General features: G+C 44.0%; 1 protein-coding gene across 3 annotated transcripts in view; it reads left to right on the forward strand.

Moving 5' to 3' along the window:
* The window catches only part of PDE327 (FAD/NAD(P)-binding oxidoreductase family protein), a 72,741-nt gene extending 49,669 nt beyond the window's left edge, over positions 1-23,072 (forward strand). Inside the window, exons 3-15 of one of the 3 annotated variants that reach the window (XM_087384616.1) lie at positions 12,740-13,198; positions 13,435-13,506; positions 13,601-13,726; positions 13,839-14,051; positions 16,839-16,886; positions 17,043-17,198; positions 17,374-17,538; positions 21,263-21,356; positions 21,468-21,586; positions 21,713-21,757; positions 21,884-22,388; positions 22,495-22,616; positions 22,773-23,072. In XM_087384616.1, the coding sequence (XP_087240742.1) occupies positions 12,740-13,198; positions 13,435-13,506; positions 13,601-13,726; positions 13,839-14,051; positions 16,839-16,886; positions 17,043-17,198; positions 17,374-17,538; positions 21,263-21,356; positions 21,468-21,586; positions 21,713-21,757; positions 21,884-22,105 (1,719 nt within the window). In that variant the 3' untranslated portion in view covers positions 22,106-22,388; positions 22,495-22,616; positions 22,773-23,072. Of the gene's footprint in view, positions 1-12,739; positions 13,199-13,434; positions 13,507-13,600; positions 13,727-13,838; positions 14,052-16,838; positions 16,887-17,042; positions 17,199-17,373; positions 17,539-21,262; positions 21,357-21,467; positions 21,587-21,712; positions 21,758-21,883; positions 22,617-22,772 lie in introns of those variants that run through there. The other 2 variants (XM_087384615.1, XM_087384617.1) reach the window with 2 other exon arrangements.
* Positions 23,073-27,160: the final 4,088 nt, after the last annotated feature.

Here is a 27,160-nt window from a genome sequence, read left to right on the forward strand (position 1 = left end):
TTTTGGCACTATGTACATAGAATGCACCCCGATGTAATTTCCTTGCAGGAACACATTACATTTCCTTACAGGAACACAATCAACACTTCTTGGCTGGCCAGCAAGGCCACTTTGCTGGTTATGACATCTTTTATGCTGGTACAATGCACTTTTCGGGGGTATGCATGCTGGTGAAACATGATATGCAGCCCACGGTTGCTTACAATGACCCCCAGGGTGGATGGATGGTAATCAGATGCATCTGTCATGCCGATCTTTATGAAATAGCATCGGTTTATGCCTCTCAAACTTCTGCGATAAGAGCTCAAATGTGGGCCTCCCTCAAGCAATACCCATGGCTGTCTAATGCTTTTTTATGCGGAGACTTTAATAACTCGCCTGCCATGCAAGACAACACCACTCATCGATCTCACATGATCCCTACTAAGCTTCGACATTGGGAGGATATGCTTTCTCTCTTGCATGCAGAAGATTTATGGCTCTCAACAAGGGATAGAGATATGGGTTATACATACCGTCACAATGCTTTCACTCATTACTGAGCTCGACTTGACAGATGGTATTTGTTGCATGCTCAGCAGTATGCTAGTTTTACATGTGCATTATGGGTTAATCATTCCCTCTTGCTGTCTGATCACTTTCGAGTATGCTTGACATTATCTATAGCACGATTGACAGATGATATGCCTCTTTTTGGTCGTCGTCTACTCCATATTAATAGTGCTTATTTGCTTCATCAACAATTTTCAGAATATGGTGAGAGTGGCTGTCCGCCCCCTCCTCTTACATGCTCAGGAGGACATGGATTTTGCTTGGATCAGTCTTGCACATCGCTTGCAGGCTGTTATTCAAGATTATGGACGGAGTCACATGGAAAACCTCAGGCTTAAGCTGAAATGGGCTCAATCTCACAAGCAACAAATGGATGTAATCAGCTCTTATAGGCAGCTCACCTCCTCTGAATAGGATTCTTGGGCTTATGCGGTTCATATCATCCATCAAAATGATCTTCGCAAATTAAAGAAGTGGCAAATCCGAGCTTGCATGAAACCCCTTTTGGATAAGGGTTGCTCCTCCAAGGCCTTCTTTAAAAGCCTGCACGCGGATAGGCGAAAGGAGGATATTTGCAGGATCAGGCAGGATGATGGCACCTGGACCACCTCCAAATCAGAATTGGAATCGCAATGCTCTAGTCATTTTCAGCATCTCTTTTCTCCTCAGCTTGATTATTCGAGATGCAAGTGAATGCAGCTAGGTCTCAATTTCTTATGCATGTTCAGCCTATATTGTCTTGGGAACAGGCTCATGCATTGGAGCAGCCATTTATGCTTAATGAACTGGATGATGCTTTGAGTCATTTACGTAAAGGCAGCTCTCATGGTTGGGATGGATTGACTGTTGAATTTTTCCGTGCATTTTGGGGTGATCTCAAGGATACTCTTCTTCTTATGATCAATCATGCTTGGGCAGAACAATCTCGTCCTCCTTCTTGGAAGCATGGCCTCGTCAAATTGATCCCAAAAAAAAGGTTGTGTGAGACAATGGCTGATTGGCGGCCCATATCTCTTATGCCAGTCATTTACAAACTCATTGCCAAGATGATTGTCCTTATGGTTCGATTTATCTTGCAGGCAAGACTTCATCCCAGGTAGTATGGGTTTGTTGCCAGAAGGCAGATTACTGACAATATCTCCAATGTTTTGCTTGCAATAGAGTATGCCAAATATTCTAAACAAGATGTTCTCATTCTGGAAGTGGACATTGCGAAAGCATTTGATACTGTCCATTGGGATTTTATTTCTCAGACTATGCATAAATTGGGATTTGGCCCTCGGCTGGTTCATGTTATTTACTAGTTGTATTTTCATGCCACTGCGCAGTGTCTCCTTGGCAGTGGGTTGTCAAGGACATGGACTATGACCTGCTCAATGAGACAGGGATGTCCTCTTAGTTCGCTACTGTATGCCATCGCTACTCATTCATTATTGTTGCATATGGATCATCTTGCAGATACTGGGCAGCTTCATGGCTTGCAAATTCCAGGTGCACAGCCGTTTCTTGCACAGGCATATGCTGATGATTCATATTTCATGCCCAGGAATTCTCAATGTGACCTCTCTCATTTGATGCATACTTTGGATGATTTTGGCATAGCTGCTGGACTGCATATCAACTTTCAGAAATCGAATCTTCTAGCATTGAAAGAAGCTGATTGGCATGCACTTCTCTGGCTAGGCCACATTATTTCTTCCCATACCATTGTGAGGCATTTAGGGTATCCCATTGGCTGGAATATTACCCCTCAACAACAGCTTAAATGGGTGCTTCAAAAGATTAACAAGAAGCTGGAATACTGGCACTTGTCAACTTGGCCTTTACATGTTCGACTTCGGATAGTGCAGTCTATCATTATGGCATATGTGCAATTTTATTTGCCTCTTCTTCACTGGTCTTTTAAGCATTTGGCTTCCTATATGTCCCAGGCTATGGAGATATTTTGGAAAAGTAAATCTCACAAAAAGGCTTTGCGACTATTTCCCATGCAGTCTGTTTGTTCTCCTAAGACTCATGGGGGACAGAATATTCTCAATCTTCAGTTTCATATGTTGGCAAGAAAGAGCACTATGATTGCTGATTTTTTTCAGCAAAAACAGCCATGGGCTATTATGTTAGCAGCTATGTGTGGAAACATGAAGTCCCACGCATATGGGCATTGGATTACAGATCACTGGGAAGCAGTCATGACTACATTTCAAGGGAAAATTCCTGGCTGTCCTGTTTCTGCTGCTTTTATTCATGATTGGAAGAGAATTCTCTCTTATGCTAAATGGTCAGGTGCTTCCTCCCATCATGGTAATTCTCTTCGTTTGGAAAGCATCCATTGGAGCAAGGTGTTTGATTCGCCTCTTGCTTTACATGCACCTATTAAAGCATATAATCTTATGAAATTGGGCATAAGATTTGTCGGAGATGTGGTGGATCAACATGGTTATGTGCTTTCATTTCCACAAGCTTGCAGGACATTCCCCTTGGGTCTGCATCATAGGCCCATTTGGAGAATACTTACAACTATGTTGCAGCCTTTTGTCCTGTTCCTCCACTGTTTGTACAGGATAGATTACTGGACTGGAATCTGACTTCCTTGTCTCCTGCTACCTGTTCACTTTCAATGCATAATTTGACATCCTCGATGGTCTACAGATTTCTTCTTCCACCGGCGTGGATTGATAAGCATGCCAACGCTCTTTGGAACTTGGATAGGCCTTTATCTTGGTGGCAATCAAACTCAAGAAAATTTGGAAAGCTAAATTGCCATTGAAACAGAGGCTTTTCTTTTGGAGATGTATAGTGGGAGCTTTTTCCATTGGGGTGAAATTGGAAGCACGTCTTATTCCTTCCTTTCCTGCCCCCGTTGCTCTCATCACCGTGAGATGGTTCCCCATTTGTTATGGTCTTGCCCACACTCTCGGATATTGATCACTCATGTCTCTCATTTGCTGCGGCTTCGGTTTCCCTCTATCAGATTCGGGAAACTCTTCTGGATGTTTGGATGCTTCTTATCTCAGATGTCTCCATTCCTCCTTTTCTTTCACTGGGCTCGTTTTTGGGTACTATGGACTATTTGGACACAGAGATTGCATTTTAGGATGGGACAACAGTTCCCTCAGGCATATGCTTTCTTTAGAATGTCCCTCAAGCAATCTTTGTATGATAGTTATGCTGCGAGGGATTTGGATACTACTAGCCTTGAAGTGTTTTCTCACTGTTTTTGAGTTCTTCCATTAGGCTCTCTTTTGGAGTCTAATGTCATGTACATTGATTTCATGTTAATTTTATAGTCATTGGTTTCACCCAAATAGGAATTGGATAGAGAATGCATCGTCTTCTAAAGAGAATCCAGCAGTGGATGGATTTGGGGTTGGTAAACTCTGGTCTGCATTGGTTCGTGCATATCCATTGTGTCTACCTTTGATGAAAGTGGTGCCTTATGAGAGTCCCGTCTTTCCTACTTCTCCTGGCCCTATGCTGGATGATGATCCAGGGAATGCATTTCAGGCATATGCTGGTCCGCCACCATCTGGTGCAACCATGCAGGAATAATTTGATGTTATGTCACATACTGGTTTGTAAATACGTACATACCAATCAAATGCCTTACATATAATGTGCAGGGCCTCTGGAATATAAATAAATGGGAGCTGCTTTGAGAATATATTATTGCTCATAGGTTCCATGGTGTTTGTTTGCAAGAACATAATCAACATTCCTTCGCGAGCAGTGAAGGCTTCTTTGCTGGCCGGACTTCTTTTTCAGGGATTTCCATGTGGTCCATAATGATTTACGGCCGCGATTAATTTATAACGACCCACTAGTTGTTATCTAATCGTCAGATTCATGCATCATTAATGGGGATAATTATGCATTTGCTTCCATCTATGCATTCTCTACATTTGCAGTTCGGGCTGAAATGTGTTATCGCTTGGCTGAATATCCGTGGGAGGATCATGCATTTGGGATTTAATAACTCCTTTGGTGATGAAGGTAGTAGGCTGTAGTACACATCGTTCCCATATGATGGGAAGAAAAAGGCATAATGTGGAGCTGCCATGCAAAAGACTTTTACTGGTCAACAATTCTGATCTGAAGCATCATGCTTTTCAGATTATGGTCAAGGCTCTCATTCGTGGACTTGTTTTGCATGCTTCTGTTGATGGGGAATGGGCATGGGACCGTTTCTCCATGGGAATGCAGGATCTCATTAAAGACTATGGCCAATGCTATCTCGGGGATTTGCAGCACAAAGCACCAGATGCAAAAACCCTGGTTCAGCGCTTCACTTCTATAGCGCAGTAGAGACAATTGTCCATAGAGGACCAATCTACTTTCAGGGTTCGTCGCTTGTTTGAATACGATCATTGCAAGCTAAGAAAATGACAGCTTCGCTCTTGTCAGAAAGTGATGCAAGACACAGGTTGTTCTTCCAAGGCTTTTTTCAAAAGCCTTCATGCTTGCCATCACATGCATTCTTTGCATAGGGTATTGCGCCAGGATGGAATATGGACAATGAATAGGCAGAAGCTAGATGCTGAGGTGTGGAAATACTTTTTTGATATGTTTGTAGCCCTGCCGCCTCCTCATCTTGTGGAGGTTGATTCTTGAAGGGTTTTTCTGCAAAATGTTCAACCAATTCTCTTAGAGGAGGATGCATAGAAGCTGGAATTTTCTTTTACAGATTTGGAATTGAAAGTGGAACTTTCCAAGTTAGGGTGCTCTAAATCTCTGGGTTGGGACGGATTGACAGTTGAATTTTTTGCTAAATTTTGGGATCAGGTGAGCCCGGTTCTCTTGTTCATGATTAACGGGGCTTGGCTCTTGGTCACTTGCCTCTATCTTTGAAAAAAAGCTTGCTGTGTTTGACTCCAAAGAATCCCTTGGGTCAATCTTTATCTGATTGGCGTCCCATCACATTGATACCTGTGATGTATAAGTTGATTTCTAAAATGGTTGTTTCGCGTATACCACACTTTTTGTACATGGGACTGCACCCTACAATATGGTTTCGTCCCTTGCAGGTAGATTATGGACAATATTGTAGAATATGCCAAATACACTCAATAGGATATGGTCTACACCCAGTGTTGGGCGTTGATGATGTCAGTGAGGATGTCATAGTAGCTAGTCCTTGCTATGCGTGATGGAGTTTATGGTTTTCAATGTTATGAGTGACTGTCGTGAGATTCAAACTACACTATGTTGTGTTTTTAGAGGATGAGTTTGGGAATGTTACTGGGTTCATCTAGGTATACACTCAACAGGATGTTCTCATCATGCAGGTAGACATTGAAAAAGCATTTGACATTGTCAGATGGGACTTTATTGCAGGAGTTATGTGACAGTTGGGTAGATGCAAAATGTGGTCTGCTGGTTATACGAAAAGGGCACAACAAGCTGCCTTTTATTCGATGTGCTCTCATTCTCGTGATCCTTAGGCTGCTATGTTTGACAAGGGTGTCCTCTGAGTGCTTTCCCGATTTGCATTGAAGTCACAGAAGTACTCGCTCATTGGCGAATGCCTTTCGTTCTTCTGGTGCTTCGATTACTAGTTCTGCTTGAACAAAGTTGACTTCTGACCAAAACACTTTCATATTCATTCCGTTGATTTGTTTTGGCATTTCTTCAAGATCTATAATACCTAGAATACCTTTTGGAGGCACTCTAAGTGTGTTCGTTTTGCAGTAGATTGAGAAATCGTCTAGGAAAATGGAAAGAAATTCACTGATGTACTCCTAGAATGTTTCCACCGTGAAGCATTGAAATGTTGCGAGTGTAATGGCATCACTTTGATGCCCCCCATTTGGTGATGAAGGGGGTCTTTTCCTGGGCTTCGTTATTCAGGGTGATCTGGTTGTATAGGGGATACCCGTCCATGAAGGAGTACATTTCGTGTCCTACTACTTTGTCAAGGATTGTATCCATGAATGGTATTGAAAATGGGTTTTTCATGGTTTGCTTGTTCAACTTCCAATAGTGGCCGTAGACCCGTAACTTGCCATTTTCTTACAATCGCTTCTGCCCATCTGGTAGATAAACCCTGCCTTAAGTAGTTGGTCTATCTCGGCCTTCACCAACTTGGCATACTTGGGAATCATTCGGTACCTTTGCTGCTGAATGGGCTTCGCATTCGGAATGAGAGGGATGTGATTCAACTTGGTAGAACACCCTTTTAGTCTGTGTATTCCCAAGCGAATACATTTCTGATGCAAAAGAGCACTTCGGCATAGTGTGAATTCAGCAGGAAGCTCTTCGTTTATCTAGACCATCTTTGGCTCCTTACTTGTTCACACGTTGGTTTCTTCAATCGCCCGTCCTTCAGTGATTTGTTCGTTGCCATTGACTCGGCTGATTGTCTTCAGTGAAGCCCTTTAGAACAGCCATTTGTGGCTCTTTTTTTTTCCCCCCCAAAAAAGAGACTTCTATTAAGTAAGAAAGAAACCCGCTAGAGCAAGCTCTGTGCGGAAATACACCATGCTAAGCATGTAATAAAAACACCTCAGAGGAATGAGGTAGAAAGAAACCAAGGCTGAGGCTGAAAATGCCATCTCAACCCTGTAGAAGTCTCAGCAAAGAAGGGAGAGTCTCTCCAATCTCTGAGAAAAGTAACTCTCCTGGAGGAGGCTGCTCGAGATGATCCTTGCATGGTTGCCCAAATGGCCATCAAAGTGTGTATCGTATCTGTCCAAGTATTGGCCAAGATCTGAGAAGGGTGAACCTGAGAACCCTCCAAAGCCTCAGTGCACCTGGCTCTCCAAATGTGCCATGCTGCAATGCTAGCTAGGATCTCCCATGGAGAGTCGACCGAGGAGTAGCAGCCCTGAAAAGAGTGGCCGGAACATCCTCTAGAGAGCACGACTCCACAAGGTGTCGTCAGATGTGAAGAGCCCAAGAGGAGTCAAGTCTCTCAAAAAATACATGGGGCCCTGAAAGAGTAAGCCAAGCCATTGATCCCCAGGTCATATAGAAAGGTAGGCGAACAAAAGTGCTGAAAAGTCTTGCAATCCCCTTCCATATGATTCTCGCCTGTCTGCAATCCCATAGGCAGTGCTGTATTGTCTCCAAAGCAGAAAGTCAGCGAGGGCAAGAAGGGTCAGCTCCGAACTTGGACCTCCAATGGTTCACTGCTATCCCACCATGAATAAAAAGCCAAAAGAAGAGAGTGATTTTTCTATTCCGGTGGGATTTCCAGAGCCTCTGCCAAAAAATTCTCTGCAAGTCAGTAGAAATATGAAAGTTCTCCCAATGAGAAGCTCTTGTAGGCTTCCAACCCCTAGAGCTGAGCTGGAATTTCCTAGCATTACTGACCGTGTAACGAAAGAAGGGGATGCCCTTCTCTTGGTGCCCTTCATCTATCCATTCCCATTCCCCGGGGTCCCACTGCAAAAACTTAATTGGGACACCTCCATAGAGCCACAGCCTCCATGAGCCAAGGGCGAGGAGAAGCGGGTCAGGATCCAAGTACCACTGTGAACGAGAGCCATGCTCCGTGAAGCCCACTATCTTGACTGGCTGAAACGGTACCTCCAACAAGATATCGTCTGTGGATCTGGACAGCTTGCCCCCCGAAGAAACATCAAATACTAAGGCATCCTCATGTGGGTCAAGAAAAGCAATCACCTGTAAAGGAACTCCCAATCTGGAAAATGCCCCCATCCAGGTGGAGCAAGTAATAGGCATGTCATCTGTGTCCACCCAATCCAAGGGCAAGGCTGCATCAATCTGCTGGACTCTCCCTGCACTCCCTCTGAGATTAAGAACCATCTGGGCCTGTTGGTCTGCAGGAAGCTTCCTGAAGGCTTTCCATGCTCCCACTGTAGATGCAGGGCCCCTCTCCCATCTTGGCCACTGCATGTAAGGAGAAGCTCCAAGTGGTCTGCCAAGCTCATCCAAAATCCTATCATTCCACATGATAGACTGCCTTTCAATCTCTTCACGGGTGGATGGGGGAATCCTGCGAAGAGTACTCCTGAAGTTGGCCCATGCTTTCAGGATAGCAACCATAAGAGGGGAAGAGGGAGACGTGAGGTGGGCTGTGGTGAAAACCCATCTAGTACTGTGTGTCCAATCCTCTCCTGAAGTGGGCGTGCGAGACTGTATGCATCTGATAAAAAAATCCTTCCAAGGCTCTTATCTTGGCATAAGCCCTCTCACGATGAACTTGCAGAGTAAAGCTCTGCACTGTAGATCTGGGTCGATGATATTCAAACCCCCTTCTTTTGTAGGAAGAATCAAGGTCTCCCAAGCCACCCTGGCTGTAACATCAGTTGTGCCATCTAGACCACTCCATAAAAAGTTTCGTACAGGCGTCTTAAGCTGAGTGATACAATCCCTAGAGTGGCACCAAAAGAGCATACAAACCGCGTGTGGGTCTCTTTTGCTCTTCCCTCTGAAGGGACGCTAACTGCTGGCGTATACCAATCTCACATCTGAGAATCTCACGTCTCCTAGAATCAACGACTGAATGATAGTAGTCACTAATTTCGGATAAGGCTTCAGCTACCTGAGATGGATGGACATCTCCACCCTGTATGTGAGAAACCCAAATCTGTAAAATATCCTCCGTGAGGCTCTCCTCTGCATAAAAAGCATCCGGAATCCTGACACTGGCAGAGCGTCCTCTCCGATGAGGCTCAAGAATCTGCAACACCACTGGAAAATGATCTGAGGTGGAAACCCCAGTAGAAATGCATACAGATCCTCCTCTGTCAAGTGCCCAATCGTCTACATAAAATCTGTCAATTCGTGCATGAATGGGCATGTGTATTCTCCTGTTCGACCAAGAGTACAGGAGTGACTGTGGCATAATATGAAAGGCATCATCCAACCAAGTGTCTTTGCCACTGAACTGAAAGAGAAAGGCATCCCAGGCTGCCCTCTCCAAAGAATGAATTCCACCCTATTTGCCTCCCTTTTTGTCTGAAGGCAACTCAACCATGTTGAAGTCACCACCAATGATCCAAGAATATGCAATGGGGGCCCAAGAGAGTAACTCCTTCCAAAAGGAGATCCGCTTCCCTCTGTTGTTGGAAGCATAAAGATTGAGAAGACCAATCTTACGCTCTCCAATCAAAATAATGATCCATTGAGCTCTAGAAGGGGAGATAATACCATGACCAGCAACCAAGGGGAGAATAGAAAGAGAGACCGAAATGCAAGTACCTCCCCTTGTGCCCATAGCAGGCGACTAGAAGGTATGTCTTGAAAGCAGTTTGCCAGACTTAGAGCAATCACTGGCATCCAGCTTGTGTTCCTGGATAAAAAGGATATCAATAGCACCTCCAGTGACGCCTGGATGAAGCTGGTTCCGGATCAGCTGCCTATGGCGACGGTGTGGAACTCCGCCTAGGCCCTGTATGTTCCAGCTGACTATCCTCATCGACAAGAGGATGCTGGATGGAAAGGCTTACCCAACCTAGTAGAGGAGACTAGCTTCCCCTGGGCCGAAACACTCTTGCTGAGGGCAAGAAACTCAACAGGTGAAAGGATCCCCACACCTGCTAAAAGGGAGGCCCTGTCAGAAGGAATCCCAATGACCGGGACCCCTAAGGTGGAGGGCACAAACTCCTCATCATCCATGAAAGTCGCTGAATCTGCCAGTGCCGAAAAAGAATTCCTGATAAGCAAGTTTGGCCGAGGAGTGCGAAGAAGACCTACACTCGTGGAAGATGGAGGAGAAGGACCTGCTAGGCCTCTATCAGTAGAACTGGAGCTGGGGGTTGAGGAGGCCTGCGGCTGGGGTGAAGAGGAATAAGGAGCCCTCATCTGCGCCTGCACTTTCTCGGTTGTCCTAACTGTGGCAGGAACAGTCTACGGGGAAGAAGTACCTGTAGTCCCCTCGTGGTCAGAAACCAAGGGGTCAGAGACCAAAGTGACTGGGGCTGGTGGATCTAAAGGCCCCTCCTGATGTGGAACTGTAGTGTCTGGGGCTGCAGCAACATCCACCTCTGGAGTCTGGAAGGCGTCTGTTTGAACAGGATCAAAAGTCTCCTCCTGAGGTAAGGGAGCCGCTCTGATAGCTCTCCATCATGGTACTGGGTGTGCTGCGGACATTGGGCGCCCTACTGCCCCTGGTGGTCCTGGGGTGCGCGAAGCAGGGCGCCTTGTTGTTCTTGGTGGTCTTGGAGTGCGTGGTACAGGGTGCTGGGGAGGTGCAATCGTGGTACTACATGAAGGAGCCACACCAGAAGACCTCTTGGGTCTTTTTCTCTTCCTTCGGCAGTCTCTAGCAAAGTGCCCAAGGGTCTTGCAAATCCTGCACTGGTCCTGTCTACCTGAAATCTCAACTCTCTGTCGAAAGAGAGCCGTTTGGACGCTGAAGCATAATGTGGTCATCTGAGATGTTAGGGTTAGAGACAATGACCCTAACACGAGGCACCCTGTCTGCACTGACTGCCTTTGCCAAGGAAGAAGGCATGCCAGGAAGGGAGGGGATCTCCGTGACCACTCCGAATGTGCCTCCGATAGTGGCAAGCAGTCGATGGTAGACCTGAGGAAGACCAGGAAACCTAATGAACAGTGATGTGACTTGCCTGTCCTCCTCGACCGGATCGAAGCCCAAGGTGTAGGGCAAAAGAAAGATCCTCCTCGAACCCAAAGCCAGGGGATTAGCTTTGAGAACAAGGGCTGTGGACTCGTGGGAGTCGAAAACCACTTGGAAGAATCCACGTCCCAAAAGTCGAATATCCCTGAGGTGAGGGGCGAGGTCTCCTGGTAACGCCGCCAGCATCCAGTCTCTAGCCTGTGATCTGGAAGGGTGTGACCCAAAGATGCGGGCGAAAAGTGATGTGGAGCCCTCTAATTCCACATCTTTCTTGAGCTGCTGCAGCTCGTCTTCTGAAAAAATGACGGTTCTCGCGGCCGGTGGAGGTGGACAGAGATTGGCTGAATGGGGATCCATTCGCCAATCGATGTGAAAAGGCCGATTCCAACACTGATAAAGCTCTGTCCGTGGAACTACTACCCAGGACGCCCTGAACGCGGGTGCAGGAAGGAGGAAGAGAGGGTAGGAGAGAGGGGAAGGGAAGGGAAAGAGAGGGGCAGGAAGAAGGAGAAAGAGAGGGGAGACGGAGGTAGGCTGAGGGGGAGGCGTGGGGAGCTGAGATAGGGAGGAAGGGGGCGGGGAGGGAGAGGGAGGAGGTTTTTTTTTTTTTTAAATTAAACTCTTTTTCTTTTTTCCCGCCCCCCCCCGGGGGGGTCACCTAGGGGGGAGAGCAGCGGGGGGGGGGGGGGAGAGCGTGGGGGCGGGGGAGGAGAAGGGGGCGGGGGGGCTGGCGGGGGAGAGGGAGGGCGGAGGAGAAGGGGGCAGCGGGGAGGGGGAGAGCAGCGGGGGGGGGAGAGGGAGGGCGGGGGAGGAGAAGGGGGCGGGGGAGAGGGAGGGCGGAGGAAAAGGGGGCAGCGGGGAGGGGGGCAGCGGGGGAGGGGACGGGGGAGGAGAAGGGGGGCGGGGGGGCTGACGGGTGGGGGAGAGGTTGGGCGGGGAGGGAGAGGAAGGGGGTAGCGGGGGGGGGGAGAGGGAGGGCAGAGAGGAGGAAGGGGAGAGGGAGGTAGAGGGAGGAGGGAGAGGGGGCTGGCGAGAGGGGAGGGAAAGGAGGAGCAGCGAGGGGGGGAGAGGGGGCGGCAGCGAGGGAGAGGGAGAGTTTTTTGACATAGTAACTGTATTAACTTAATCAAAATCTCTTCGTACAGGATTCATAGGAGGTGGACTCAGTAGGAGTACCTGCCAAGAGACTGCAGAATGAATCCCATCCTGAACTTTTTGGCCTAGTGTAGTAATAACAAAAGCCCATCTCCCAAATGCCTGAAAATGTATTAAAATGAAAGCACATCCCTTAAGTAGCTTCCATTTATTGGGATTATGTTGATGTTTTTTTTTCAGGTCTGATGTTTGGGGTACTCACTATGCTCTTTGAATTTGGTTCTCATCCAGTTTACGAAGTATATGTGCAAGTCGTCGTGATTCAGTGACAATGTTTCACCTTTGAATATAGTTGTCATTTTTTGAAACGAAGGATGCATGCATCACTGAAGTTTACATTCGAAAGATTGAAACTTTTGCAGTGGATCTGTTAGCTTTCTTTTGGAAAGATTGAAACTTTTGCAGTTGATATGTTTTTATGGAAACCTTACAACTAGTGGTCCCTGTGCTTATTTGCCTGCTTTTGTTTTTGAATTTTGTGCTCTCTAGAACACCAAGAATAAGGCAGGTCCCAAGTTTGTGTATACCGTTGATCTGCACATGGAGAATATCCATTTTGCATCTGCAGAACTGAGGAGTTCCATCTCTCGCCTACGTACAAAGCCAGGAAAAAAAGAGTTTTTGTCATTAGATAAAAATCCAGATGATGCGATTGCCCTGGTGGACCAATCAAAGAGTGAATGCAGTTCAAGCTTGATGAAGAATGCCACAGAACAAAATAATAAATGTGCCGATCGGAATGTTGCAGTAAAGCCTCACACATTAGCAAAGGTTACAGTGGTAGGAAGTGGCCCAGCTGGTCTATTTGCTGCTCTTGTTTTGGCAAAAGGTGGTGCGAGAGTAACCTTGATAGAGAGGGGAAAACCAGTAGAAAGCAGGGGACGTGATATTGGAGTGTTGATGGTTCGGCGAATGCTTCATCCAGACAGTAACTTCAGTTATGGAGAGGTGTGCTTAAGTTCTAGTCTCTCTGAAAACATGTTCTTTTTCTTTCATTAATTCATTTATCAGTAAGCAGTATAGGCAGCAAACTTTAGGACAGGTTATTGGCATGATTCGAATATCTTTTTGACCATATAAGCTCAAACACGATGTGTTTCTTTTATCTGGGCATGTATCTGGACTGATGTAGACATACAGATTATAATTCGCAAGAGAAGGGAAACTTAAATTGGATTTTACAGGGTGGTGCAGGTACTTGGAGCGATGGCAAGCTCACAACGCGAATAGGAAGGAATACTGAAAGTGTGCACGCTGTGAGATTTCGTAGAATACGTTTTAATATTACCCTTTGGTGTGTTTGCAAAAAGTTGAGCTTATTGCTTTTCTCTCGCAACCATGTCAAAGCAGGTGCTTGCAACTCTGGTGAAATTTGGAGCTCCCCCTCACATATTGGTTGATGGGAAGCCCCACATTGGAACTGACAAACTTATTCACATCCTCCGCAGATTCCGATGCCATTTGCAATCTTTGGGAGTACGTACACTTTTAAGCCTTACAGTCATAACTGCATAGGGAAAGAATATTTCTTGTGTCTGATTTCCCATATATTGGTAAGTTTGATGGGCCTTTGCTACCACCAGTACAGGTTGACATAATGTTTGGAACCAAGATGGTTGATTTGCTGCAAAGTGGAAGTCGGATTTCGGGTGTGCATATCACTAGTGTGGGGAACGGTGCAGGCTTGGATAATCAGAAGCTTGTGTCAGATGCGGTGGTACTTGCAGTTGGACATTCAGCTCGAGATGTGTATAGGAAACTTCAGGAACACAATGTTCTCATGACACCGAAGGACTTTGCAGTAAGTTACAACAGCATCTGTGTTCATTTTTTTTTATAAGCTTGTTTACCATTTGCATTTAAATGATTCGAACCTTACTTTCCCTGAATGCACATATCAGTTTTATTGGCCATGCAACAAGTATAGTACATTCCAACAATGTAATGCAGCATCTGATGATCCTTTCAAAGGACAACCCTATGAAGCAAAGGTTCTCATCAGTTTCTATAAAAGTTGATAATATTTTTGAAAGGCAGATTCCATGCAGCAAAGACGCTCTTTCAGAAACTTTAATAGATGCAGTTGGCAGGCTGTTCTGGTTGAGCCTTATGGAATTTAGGAAGTAAAAGCTTGTTTTTTGGAGGGAGGCTAGCGCAAGATGTCACACAAATGAATGCAGTTCTTCAGGAACATTGGTGCCCTGGAACAATGGTGCATTGGTCTGGAAATGGAGAGATGATGAGGGATGTTATTTATCATTGTTGCACGGAAAAAGTTCAAGAGATGATTCCCCATTGGTTGTGGCGCATCCCTTTAGCGCAAGGGATCTAGCAATGCTTTACTTAACGATCATCTCGGGTTGAGGTACATGCCCAACATTTGTTTAGGTAGGGGATGGTAGCCTGGCTGAGAAAGGGGAGGCATGCCTTTCTCACAGAGACACCATCCTCAGCTTAGTGAGTGGGCACACAATCCATAGGTACCTGGAACGGGAACCTTCTTGGAACCCCCTCCAGAATGGGAACATGATGGGACTCCCAAGGGACAAATATTGGGACTCCTTGCCTTGCCTCCCCCCATCTGTTTTAGGCTAGATCATCTGCTACTGCTACATGGAATTGGCATAGAGAGCAATGTCAAGCTATAGGCTCACACTCGAGCGATGAGAGAGGCTGTTAGAATAAAGGACGGGAATCCCTTGGTTGTGACCCGTCTTGCAGGGACAATGGTGGGTGACACTACGTAAGGATGGTAGAGTTATAATTTTTGGATTTGATCAGGGGGGTAGCCCCTTGAACCTAAAGGTCGGGGCTTCAAACATGGCAAGGGGGGGGGGCGGGGGCTTGATTGGGCATCCAAGAGAAGGGGAACTAGGGGGCTTGATTGGGCATCCAGGAGAGGGGAACTAGAAATAGGAACATACTACTTACTTGGGTGGGGAGTTAACCACATGTCAGGTTTAGCAATGACTAGCATTGCTTAATCTTCTCGGTTTGCTTCTCAAACCAAACTTTGGCAAGCGACTCCATGAAGACAGATGTCACCTTATTCCACGTATTTTCAGTCAACAAATGAAGCACAATGCAGTGGCGCTTAAATAAAATCAAATAATCTTGTGGGCTTTCATCTATCCCACCATATAAGACATGGAATCTCCCACTGCAAAAGAGAAATAGAAAGGAAAAGAGAAAGAGAAATATGGATCTTCTCCATCAACCTCAAAGCAGGATGGTCCGCCTTGAATGCCTGATGCAGGAGGAAGTTGCTAGTTCCCATACAAAAAATACTTGAATGCTCCAAGTGACTCCACCTTGTAGTTTAAAAAAAAAAACTGGTTCTATAGCTAGATAGGGCTCGAAAAAACACACACTAAACCTTTTTACTGCACTCCAATTTAACACTCCAAAATTTATAAAATTTTGAATCATCCCTCATTAAATGTCAGCATTGTCCTCATAGATTGCTATGCTTGGGCATGCCAAAACTATTCCCTTTGATTCTTCAACGGGGTTGTCCTCCACAGCCAGAGCCTCAACTATTGATGCTCCTCTCTGACAGATTGGGGGGTGGCTTGCCCACCAACCTCCCTCCCACCCTGATCCTCGGGCATTGTAATGAAGCAAGCACAGGATCAGGAGGGTCTTGGGAGTGGCAGGAGGCTCTGAATGGAGGGCCCCACTGGATCCTGTAGTGACCTTGTTTTCTTTGGATTGAGGTTGGCATAATCTTCATATACAACTTACTTATTTGGCTGTTTATAGACTAGTTAACATCTGTGTACAGAACTAAGGATGTTTGTATTTTTCAGCCATTCTTTCACCCATACTTCTTAATTAGAATGAGTTTTTAAAGAGGTTTCATGTCCTAGAGTCTAAGGATTACTATAACACATTTTTAAAGATTTCTTTGGAGCTTGATAATCATACTTATTATGATTTATGGCCTCAAATGTAACTTTAGTCATTCACTGGGTTAAGTATCTGACAGGAAACATGAAATTCTAACGAATGTCAAAAGAAGCAGTTTTCAAATTGCAGGATAGTCTTACCATCTGACCACAACTTATTGGAGTAGAGAGTTCTTTGAAGCTGCCGCTACTAACAAAGTGTGGCCTATTTCGCTTCATAGCATGGTGATCAGGGCCACCTGAAACAATTGCAGGAAAGTGCCGATGACCAGCATGCAAAGTATAAAGGACCAATGAGTTTAGGGGCATGATGGGGTAGCTGGGATTAAAATTGAGAGCTTATCATTCCAGTTTCCATTGGCAACATGGTGAATGCATGCTATTGTCAATATTGCAAGGGGGTGAATTTTTCCTCTTAACTGTATAAAATGTCACTGTTGTTGATGCATGGATATCTAGAGGAACATTCTTGTATTATGTGCCCAAGCAATTTGTGCTGGGTTCATATTGAATAGCGTGGGAGTATCGGATACCTTCCAGGAAATTGCGAGTAGTGCAGTTTTTGAGAGGTTGAAAATTTTGTTCCTTCCTTCAAAGCGCAGAACTGACATAGATATTATAGATACATTTATCTTTCATATTTGATAAACTTATGAGTCCTTTTTCACCTCCATGTTCAGGTTGGTTTTCGTGTTGAGCATCCACAAGAGCTCATTAATGAGATTCAGGTGCTTATCACATTTATGCTACACTGTGTGGTGTTTTGGATGGTATCTAATTGAAGCATGTGCATTTCTTATCAGATTCTTGTAAAATGACATGAAATCACTAAGCCTGCGAATCAATGAGGTTGTTCTATTGAGTATCTCTTGGCTTTTCTGCAGTATAACCAGTGGGCATCAGAGGTCCACAGAGGCAGTGGAAGAATACCTGTAGCTGACTACAGAGTTACAACAAAAGTTAGGGGAAGTTTGAGTAATTCAATGGAAAAATATGGGGAGTATGGTTGTTATTCATTCTGCATGTGCCCAGGTGGCCAGGTATTTGGTGTTCCTGTATTGCCATTTGCAAAGTCTGTTCTGACCATGGTGATCTTTCTGAAAAAGTTTGTAGCTTACCTTGCACGCTCTGGGTTTTGGTGCCGTTTTAGTAGACTCTGCAATGCCAATTCTGAAGCAGGTGATTTCTGATAAACTAGGTTGAACTTAAATGCAGATAGTGCCAACCAGCACAAATCCTGAAGAGCTATGTATAAATGGCATGTCCTTTTCAAAACGGTCCTCAAAGTGGGCAAATGCAGCCATTGTAATAACAGTGTCTTCTTCAGAAATGGAACCATTTGTGTCGGAACATGGACCTCTTGCAGGAGTAGCCTTTCAGGTAGTATTTATGTAAAGTTCTCAACTTGCCATAATAGTGTTTCTTGTGTCCTGTCTTTAAAGCTATATGATCATAATGAGCATTTAGCTCAGGTATATGGCCTAGGATTGTTAAATGGTAATCTACTTGCTCTGGAAAATCAACGCTGGTTCTGCCTTCTCTATCCTATATGCTGAGTGGGCATCGATAACCAACTGCTGGTTAAAGTTTACTTATTGACAATTGCAATGTAATGATTTTTCTATCAGTACTATACCAGCCTGATGCCTCACCTGGCTCAAGCCAAGATCTGTATGTCTATAATCAGTTTGTCCAACTGAGTTTCTTTGGGAGCAGGCTGGTCCAACTGAGTTTATTATAGGTGGTTCCTAGCGTTTTTTTTGTGTGCAAAAAAGAGACTTCTTTTAAGTATGAATGAAACTCCAAGAGCGAAGCTCAAGGGAGAAGTACATCATGCAGTGCATGAAATAACAAAATAAAACCAAGCTCTTGTAGTAAAAGAGCTGGAAAATAACCAAGGTTGAGGCTGATAGTGCCACCTTAACGTTGTAGGAGCTTCCGAGAAGAAAGGGGAGCCGCTCCACTCCCTCAAGGAAACATTCCTCCTGGTAGAGGCTGCTCGTGAAGGTCCTTGCGTAGTCCTCTAAATGGCTATCAAAATATGTACCATGTCTGTCCAAATACTAGCCAATGTGTGAGCTGGGTGGAACCATCCAAAGCCCCTGTACATCTGGATCTCCAAATATGCCACGCTACTATGCCTGCTAGAATCTCCCAAGAAATATCTGCAGAAGCATGTGCAGGTTTGTACAGAGAGCCAAGAACATCGTTGAGAGAGCATGACTCAACCACACGTTGTCGAATCGAAAGAACCCAAGAAGAGTCAGGTTTGTCATAAAATACCTAAGGCCTCGAAGGCCATGCTACCGAGCTCCAGGTCATGAAGAAAATAGAATGCATAAAGGGTGGTTCCTAGTGTTAGAATACAGAAACTGGATAGATTGAAATGGGTCTGCTAATGGTAGTCCAGTTTTTAAGTGCTCCTTTTAAGTCTAGCAGCACAAATGAAGCTCTTGGGTGATGTGTATGTGAAGTCATTGTTAGCATTAAGAAGTTTTGTCATGATGGCAAAATCTGAATGACTTGAGTGTGAGAGATGTCAGTGTGGAAGCACTTTGTGATAGTAAAAGGTCTCCCCCCATGAGTCACAGCCAGAGAGAGCATGTGAGGGCCCTAAACAGTTGAAAGTTTGGCAGGTCAGGTAACAATGTGGAGCAATGGACCATACGAGTTTGAGTTCATTGCTTCGAGTCGCAAAGACTTTGGATCAATGAGTTTGAGTTCATTGTATGGGGTTCCTGTATGTGATGAGTTCACTGTCAGGATATTGGACGTGGTGGGTTCCACAGTTCAGAATACTCCATTGGGAACACAGTGCGACTCGCTTGGGAAATTCCAATTGAGGACGACTCTTTCACGATTCGAGGTGGCACTTCTTCGAGAATCCAGGCTATCGGGAGCTCTCTCTCGGACACTGTTACAATGTTGGAGGGTCCATGGTAGAGTATTCATCAGCATGCTACTTCAGATCATTTGCTCACTTTGATCTATAGAGAGCGTGTTAAAGTTGTGTGCATCTCATTTGAGTGAGGGCTTCTATGTGGGTGTGCCTGCCCTATTCAGGATAGGTTTGATCGAGTGCTTATGCATATTTATGGGCTGTTTGGCAGGGCACTATGGCCCAATGTGTAGGGCAGGAGGGCCAGCCCATCTTGGGGCTTGACCTGGTCATGTCAACCAACTAGCAGGTTGGGTTAATTGACCAGCAGGTTGTGTCAACTGACCTAGCCTAGGGGCTGTGCCATGGCCGACCCTAGGCTCAGTCAACTGACCCACTGCTAGGCCTATAAATGGCTATGCCTTCCTTCGTTGTAGGGTATCTTCTGAAGCTTGTCTATTCATCTGTTTAGGGTTTTCCCCTGCTGTAAATACAGTTTTCGTTGCCTGACTCTGTGTCGATTCTCTCATTCCTCTCGATAGTCACAGCTGCTGCTGTCTTAGAACCACTTGCTTGGTCAAAGTCTGATGACGAGTCCTGATCCTGAGACTTACCCTTGGACTCACAGTCCCTCGCCAAATGCCCTCTTTTGCCACACTTTTAGCACCTGCTCCTATTCTTTTTGGCTGTGTGCTGAGATGAATGTGCCTCGTTGCCACCTGGAGTGACCTGCAACTTGCCTTGGGACAATAAAACTGACGACTCCTCAAAGAACAAGGAGCAAAGGTCATCAAAATCCAATTGGTTTGTTGTGACCTGGCACCGCAATGCTCGGGAAACCATATCATATGCTGGTGGAAGCTTGGTGAGAATAAGAGCTGCCAACTGAAGAGATGTCAAGGCAGCCATTAACAAAAGACGGTCGTGGATGATCTTAGGCTTCATTAGGAAGGGCTGCATCGTATTGCCACTGGGAAGTCGAGACTCTCGAGCTGCCCCTGAAGAGTAACAGTTCTCTTCGTTAAGTACTTCATATAGAGATCCTCCAGTTTGGACCAGACCTCATAGGCACTGTCGAGGGTCTGCAGTGCCGAAGAAACCTCAGGTGTGATGGTGTAGCACCAATACTGAGTGTGCTGTTGAGTCATTATCGTCCCAGTTTGCTAGCCCCTCAAGAAATTCGTCCTCCTTGTTCTGGGTCCACTTCTTCAGGTTCGTTGGATGCTCAAGTTTCTTTTCAAACCCCTGAACCAACCCTTGTGAATGAACCAGCTCCTAGAGCCCCTTGCGAATAAACCAAACCTTGAGTTGAAGCCTCCAATGAGATTAATTAACTCCGTTCAACTTGTCCTCCTTACTCGTGCACGGGGGAGCCATAGAAACTTTATCTTGTGTTGGTCTAGATTTGCCTCCATTGTTGAGAATTTGCACCAAGTGCTTGTAATGTATCCTTTGAGATTAGAACCGATCTTAACAAGTAAGACCACATGCAATAGTAGAGCAGGCTCTCCTTGTCTTCTTATCCTGTCTTCAGGCTAATCTATAAAAAACTCCATTTAGGCTGCATGGGAGAGGACAGGCTAGTGTGACTCCCTTGTTACGTGAAGATTTCCTTGTTTTCTCCTTTTGATCCGTCTATCCATGTCTTGTGAAGTCTGCTAAAGCTTTCTCATATGGCATTTTTTAGAACTTTCAGTCGGCAAGGCATCAAATGGTTTCCTCAAATCTCTGAGGCAGCAAAAGGGAGAATTGCCTTTAGCTTAATCTCATGTATGTCACAAACATTGTAATGACTACTGAATGCTTTGCTGCTTGTGATGGGGGGTATTTACATAGTTTGTACTTGAAAGTAATGTCAAATAACTTGGCCATCAACTTTGTCATCTTCATGTTTACTGTTATGTTGCCCTTTCGAATATGTCTAATGTTTTACCGCTCTAAGCATTTCAGGTCCTAGACCGAGGCTATGAACATCCAGAATGCTTTATTGTGAACATATTGCTGATTGCTTCTTGACAAAAGCTACTCTATGCTGTTTCACTGAATATTTGTGAACAGAACTACTACTTACTTCAAGCCTTAACTATTAACCACGGCTTATGCATTGCTTTTTGCACCTAGTGTAACATACTTGAGAGAGTTGTTTACTGCAATCCCACTTTAATGTAATCGTAATTTTTGGTGTCTAGAAGTAGAGTAGAATCTCACGAGTGGTGATTCATTCAGAGGCTTCTTGAAAAAGAGGCAGCATTGATGGGAGGTGGTGATATGGTGGCTCCAGTCCAGATTGTTCCAGATTTCCTTGATGACTGCACATCAGGTAGAATCTGTCCTGACTTGCTGGTAGCGTTGAAAAATATAATTTTTTGTTCTGGTGTACCACAAGAGCATAGCTGCTTGCGTGATGTTCATTTGCCAGCCTCTTTTGTAGGCTGCATCCTCCCTCCATCCAGCTACAGACTTGGTGTGCGAGAAGCTTCTTTACACACATTATTTCCTCGATATCTAACAGAGATTTTCAAAACAGCTCTGATAGACTTCAATAAGCAGGTGAGACTTTCCTATCTCATGCTGCACAAAATAGTTTTCCACATGTGCTTATGAAGTGCCAAAGTCAATTTCTTGCTAATGTGATGGGTCTTGATTTGGGTTTTGTGACTTATTGCTCCTTTACAGCTTCCTGGCTTCATAGATAGGCGTGCTCTACTTCATGCTGTTGAGGTGCTTCTAATGCTTTGATTTTGCATATCAATACATTTTGTTGTTTGGAACCCATTTTATGATATTTATTGAGCCTACATGATGGAAGAACAGTTCCTCTAATGCTGGGAGTTTAAAATTCTGCAGACAAGAACAAGCTCGCCTCTGAGGATTGACAGAGATCGGGTATCATTTGAGTGTGTGTCGTTGCCAGGACTGTACCCAACTGGGGAGGGAGCTGGCTATGCAGGTGGAATTGTCAGTGCTGCAGTGGATGGAATGCAGACTGGCTTAGCTCTTGCCAAACAGCTGGGTCTATGCAATAATGGTCTGGAGAAGCTTCCGCTTTTGGATATGGCAACGTACTGAGGTAGTGTTTATATTTCACATTTTCCAGTGCACTAGCAATGTAGTGCACACAATCGAGACTGCCATACTATTGTTTGGAGCTTCCCTCCTTATTGCCAGCGTGAACTGGCACTTCAATATGACCTGTCATGTTCATGGTGATGGCATAGCGAGGATGGGCTTGACATAACACTGTGCACAGATTTGAGAGAGTGACAACTGGAAATATTGAAAGAGTGACTGTTGTTTGATGGATGCTCACGTCGCCTTTCCTGAGGATGTCAGAGTGTTATACAGGGAACAGGTAACTCAAATAGCTCTATCCATCTGGCTGCAAAATTGGCAAATGAGAGATTATAATATGTGTCCCACGGCCAAAGAAGTAAGAGGGACAGTACATGGGTATGCAGTTTTTGAGTGGGACCGAAAAGACATCCCCATCTGCAAGGCAGTCAGTACCAAGAAATCTACAGAGCCGGAGAAACCCTCTTAAGGCAGCACAGCTAGAGCTGTGCATGACACGGTTCATAAGGTAATTTTTGAAACTTGATGTAATTATTTGTTGAAGTTCTCTCTCTAGCCTTCTCATACATAGCTTCCTTGTGGTCTGTACTTTTTCTGGGGGAAAAAAATGTAGCTTCGTTGTGGTGATGAATAACTTGACGTGTCATGGTTGTTTTTGTTGTAGAACTGCGGGTGTGATGCAGCAATGCAAAACATTGAGCAGCAATTCTAGAGAGGAGCACCATTGAGGTATAAGGAATTTACTTTCTCATCTATGCATTTGCTGAGCTAAAGCGATTGCTACTCTTTGCAGTTCAATTGCTTTGGGACAGTACAAGTGCCAAACAAAACATTTCTGAATTTAGAAATCAATGCGAATTTGAATCTTTTTGCTACTTTCTATAAAACAGGTTCTGTTAATTTCGAATTATAGCTAGAAGTGAGTCCCGAATGAGCATATTTAAGCATTCACCAAATTTCTTAGGGAGCCAACTGCTTTGTAAAAAGGTTGCATTTATTACTGTGGGAGGACTATGGGTAAGTCCTAGTTGTGAATATGAACAAAAAAGGCATAAGGTGGCAGATTGGAGCAAGCTTGTCACAAACTTTGCAAAAAAAAAAGACAAGGGTGATTATCAGATGGAGACATAGGTAGGTCTTGATCATCTTAAGCTAAATCCATACAAAACAATGTTGCATTATACTGCCACCTTGTAGTGCACTTGACAATGATGAAGAGAGTGCCGTAATCCCATGCCTTGGTAGGATCAATCCTCATCGCTCTAATAAACCTCTCTATCATCTCATGTGCTATATAAAGGGTTGGGCCAAATCTTTGACATGATATTTCCATGCTTGATTTGGTCACCCCCAATAATATACTTTCGTGTGTGTACCGCAACCTTCACATGCGTGTCCCTTTGTTCACCTAGTGTTTGTTGCACCGAGGATGTCTTGGGAACTCTTAAACAAAATGATTGACCTTGTTGATTGAAGGCGTAAAGAAGGTCCTTTGCCTTATAGGATAACGACAATCCTTGATGAGACCAGGTCATTAGTATCCTCCTCCAAGGATCTTTGAGATGTCTTGTGTAGGCCAAATAGTATGTGGAGCCACAATTGTTCCTAGCAAAACTTGATAGTCCCCTTCATTTCGAAGGGATTGATAAAGAACAAACCACATAGTTTAGAGCCCTACTAAACTTAAGGTCAATAACCAATTTGATGTCTTCCATCTATGGAAAGTTTATGAAAGACCTTTGTTGTCTCAAATAGATATTTTCTTTGAAATGGTAGATACGATTCCACTAAGGCCAATGGGCATGTTGAAAGACTTTCGAATTTACATAGAAGACTTGGACCTCAAAGATGAATTTTTATCGCAAAAACATCTAAGACTTTGGAAGCTTGCATAAAAATCCTAGGAAGCCTTGGAGGAAGCAAGTCAAAGTTGTATAGAATTTTGGGGGGACAACAACATCATCATGGTGTGAGGACAAAGAGAAAGTACAATTGCCTTTAACTTGGGGGTATGGGTAGCAATTGTTAGACTATCAAGACAATTCGTTAATAAGGGCACTTAATAAACTCCTTACCTTCCAACAACCTGGGCACTTGAGAGAACAAAAGAAGCTAGGCTATAGAGTTGTACAGTGCATGCCGAGTGGTAAGATTGCAAGACACCATTGACCAAGGGTTAAGCATCCTATAGCTGCAAATATGGTTGGATGAACTTGAGACATATATATTAAGGCCTTTTGAGAAGGTTATGATAACAATAATGAAACCATTAACTCCGAACTCTTGAAGCCAATAAATAGTGCAATAAGGGAAATGGTAACAAGAGAAAGTCCACAAAGCTTATCTGGGTACTCAAGGTGGAATGCTAATGATTTCAAAAAACAACCCAATCGAGATTGGAGACTCCGAAAGGACCCAATTGGATAGGGCTCTAGTGAAGTCAAGTGTAGAGGAGGAGAGCATAGTAGGATTACGACGACTTATCCTTCAAATTATATTGTTTACTACCTCATCTATGGATGATTCTCGAGCTTGGATCATCCATTAAAGAATCCATCAATGTATGTCCTTGGGTAAGTCTACACTCTCAAAATATATCTAACTAGTAGCAACTAGAAATAGGCAATTCATCCTTGTGAAAGAAATTGTAAATAAGTCATTTATGTGGCAAATCTCTTAGGCTAGAGACACCCCCCTCTTAGAGTTTAGGAGAAGAGACTCCCAATTGACTAGGGTTCTAGTGTGACAAGGGAGTAGCTCTGGGTTTGAAAAATAGAACAAGATTAAATAAGTGCAAAGGAGCAAAGCAAACTAGGAATAAAAGGACTTATTCCCCAAGAGCTATTCTTTACAATGCATTGTACGTCATCTAAAGATGATTTCAGAGCTAGGATCATCCACTAAAAATTCTTTCAGTGTGTGTCCTTGGGCAAAACTCTCCTCCTTATATTTAGCCAATAGCAAGCAAAAATGGGTAGTCTATTCGTCCTTGTGGAAGAAAGGTATGTAAGGCATTTATTGGCAAAGCTCTTTATACAAGACAAAGAAAATATTAACATGCACTAGGTTAGATTTAGGTCCAACATTGTTGATTTTGTAGTAGAAGTAAGTGGTTTAAAGTCACACAATTGGCACAAGCTTCAGGGTATCTTTAATTTGCCTTCAATGTGTATACAAAATATTTTAGATACGCATTGTACCTATATTGACACATTGCACTGGCTTCACTTTTTGCGACCAATAGCACTACATAGTTGCTTAACAAAGGAGGTTAGGAATTCCATTGATAATCTAGCTTGGGGGACTCAACGTTCCCGTATGGTCAAACTCATGGATAAAAGAGTTAAACTCAATAGCCCCCATGTAGTCAAACTCATTGTAGCCAAACTATCGCAACAGCAGCTTCTTTGGGTTTAATTGCTTGGGGGACTCAACATCCCCCATGTAGTCAAACTCCTTGATAAAAGAGTGACACCAAGTAGTCAAAAAGCAATGAGAAAGCAATGAAAAAGTAGTCTCAAAGTAGTCACTAAGAGTTAACAAAGCAATAAAAAAGCACCCACACTCAAAGAATCCATAAAGCAGTTACATTGCATATACAAGTTGTGAAAGCTTCTTATAATACTTACAAAACAAGGAGTGAGGCATACAAATCAATGATCCCAATACCATAGCTTTTGATGCAATGGGGATTTTTTCTTTTCATGTATAATGGTAGATAGGATCTTGAGTCTGGTATAAGGTGGCTGACTTACTTAAGGACAACATCTCTCTTTTTTTCTTCTCTATTGTTTTCATTAACTGGTGTAGGATGCTTATGGCTCTCATACGACCCCATTCATACAATTTAGTCATTAAGCACACCTTCCTTGGCTACTGGGAGACACCATGCAAGGTCTTTTTTGAATACTCTGCATACTAATGCTATATCTCAATTAAGGATAGACCAGTCATTGTTTTACACTTGCCCAACAAGAGGTAGAGTACAAAACATAATGTAGCTCATAAGTACCTAGAACTAGTTTGCTCTCTCTTTTTGCATCCAATGGCCTACTATTAGTCTATATTCCCTATTGTAGTATCAAGCAATCAGGGATAATGACACTTGCAGTCCCATGCTATAAAGATTTCGTGTTCTAACATAGCTTTGTGCTTGGATGGATGCAAGTAACAAATTCTAATGATGGAATGGAGTATCGTTGGTAGGATGCAACTTTTTTTAATTTTTACTTTTCCTGCAACCAAATCTTTTAAATTGGCAAACTTGCTGTAAAACTATTGTAGAAATTTTAGTTTTTATAAGAAGATTCCCCTTTCTTTCAGCTGTGTACTTGTAGTATGATTTCTTTCAGTATAGCGGATGTAAAAGTTCATTGTAATTATAGTATTTTATTAGAAGATCTTCACTTTCTTTAGACCTTTTCTAAGTTGTCTATTTGCAAAAGGGTTTCTTTTCTCGAACAAGTTCCCATGGAATATAAATGGCCAAAAGAACCACCTATATGCAAGAGTGAATGTCTTGGTGCGCATGCGCGCGTGCGCACACACACACATGCAGAGGCACGCACATGCGCACGCATGTATGCGCGCGTGCATGCACACTCACATGTGCATATGCGCACACTTGTGCGTGGAGAACATTCAACATACTTGATCATGGATTCATGGAAAACTAGAGTCAAACTAGTGTAAGGGATATGCTAGTGAGAGCTGTGTTACATTGGAATCATATTTTAGAGTTAATGTCTTTATCTTGGATGAAATTGGCTCAAAGTGGTGTATAGAGGTTCTCAAGAAATTACGAGAAGACTTCAATGGCTAGGAAAATATACTCCTATTTTGAAGCTATCTTAGTCGTACTAATCCTTGTGCAACAATTTTTTTTGGTTCTTGGAGCTATTTTAGTGCTATTTAATTCCAAGATAAGGAAAATGTAGTCCAATTTTAGAGCTATTTTAGTCCTTCTGCAACAATTGCTTGTGCAAAAATCACACCGGTTGCACTAATTGTAGTAAATCCTATATGAGGGCATTTGTGAACCCTTTTCACTAC

Source organism: Dipteris shenzhenensis, chromosome 14 (genome assembly GCF_047967505.1).
Source record: "Dipteris shenzhenensis isolate YYH24624 ecotype China chromosome 14, Dip_SZ_1.0, whole genome shotgun sequence".
NCBI classification, from domain to species: domain Eukaryota; kingdom Viridiplantae; phylum Streptophyta; class Polypodiopsida; order Gleicheniales; family Dipteridaceae; genus Dipteris; species Dipteris shenzhenensis.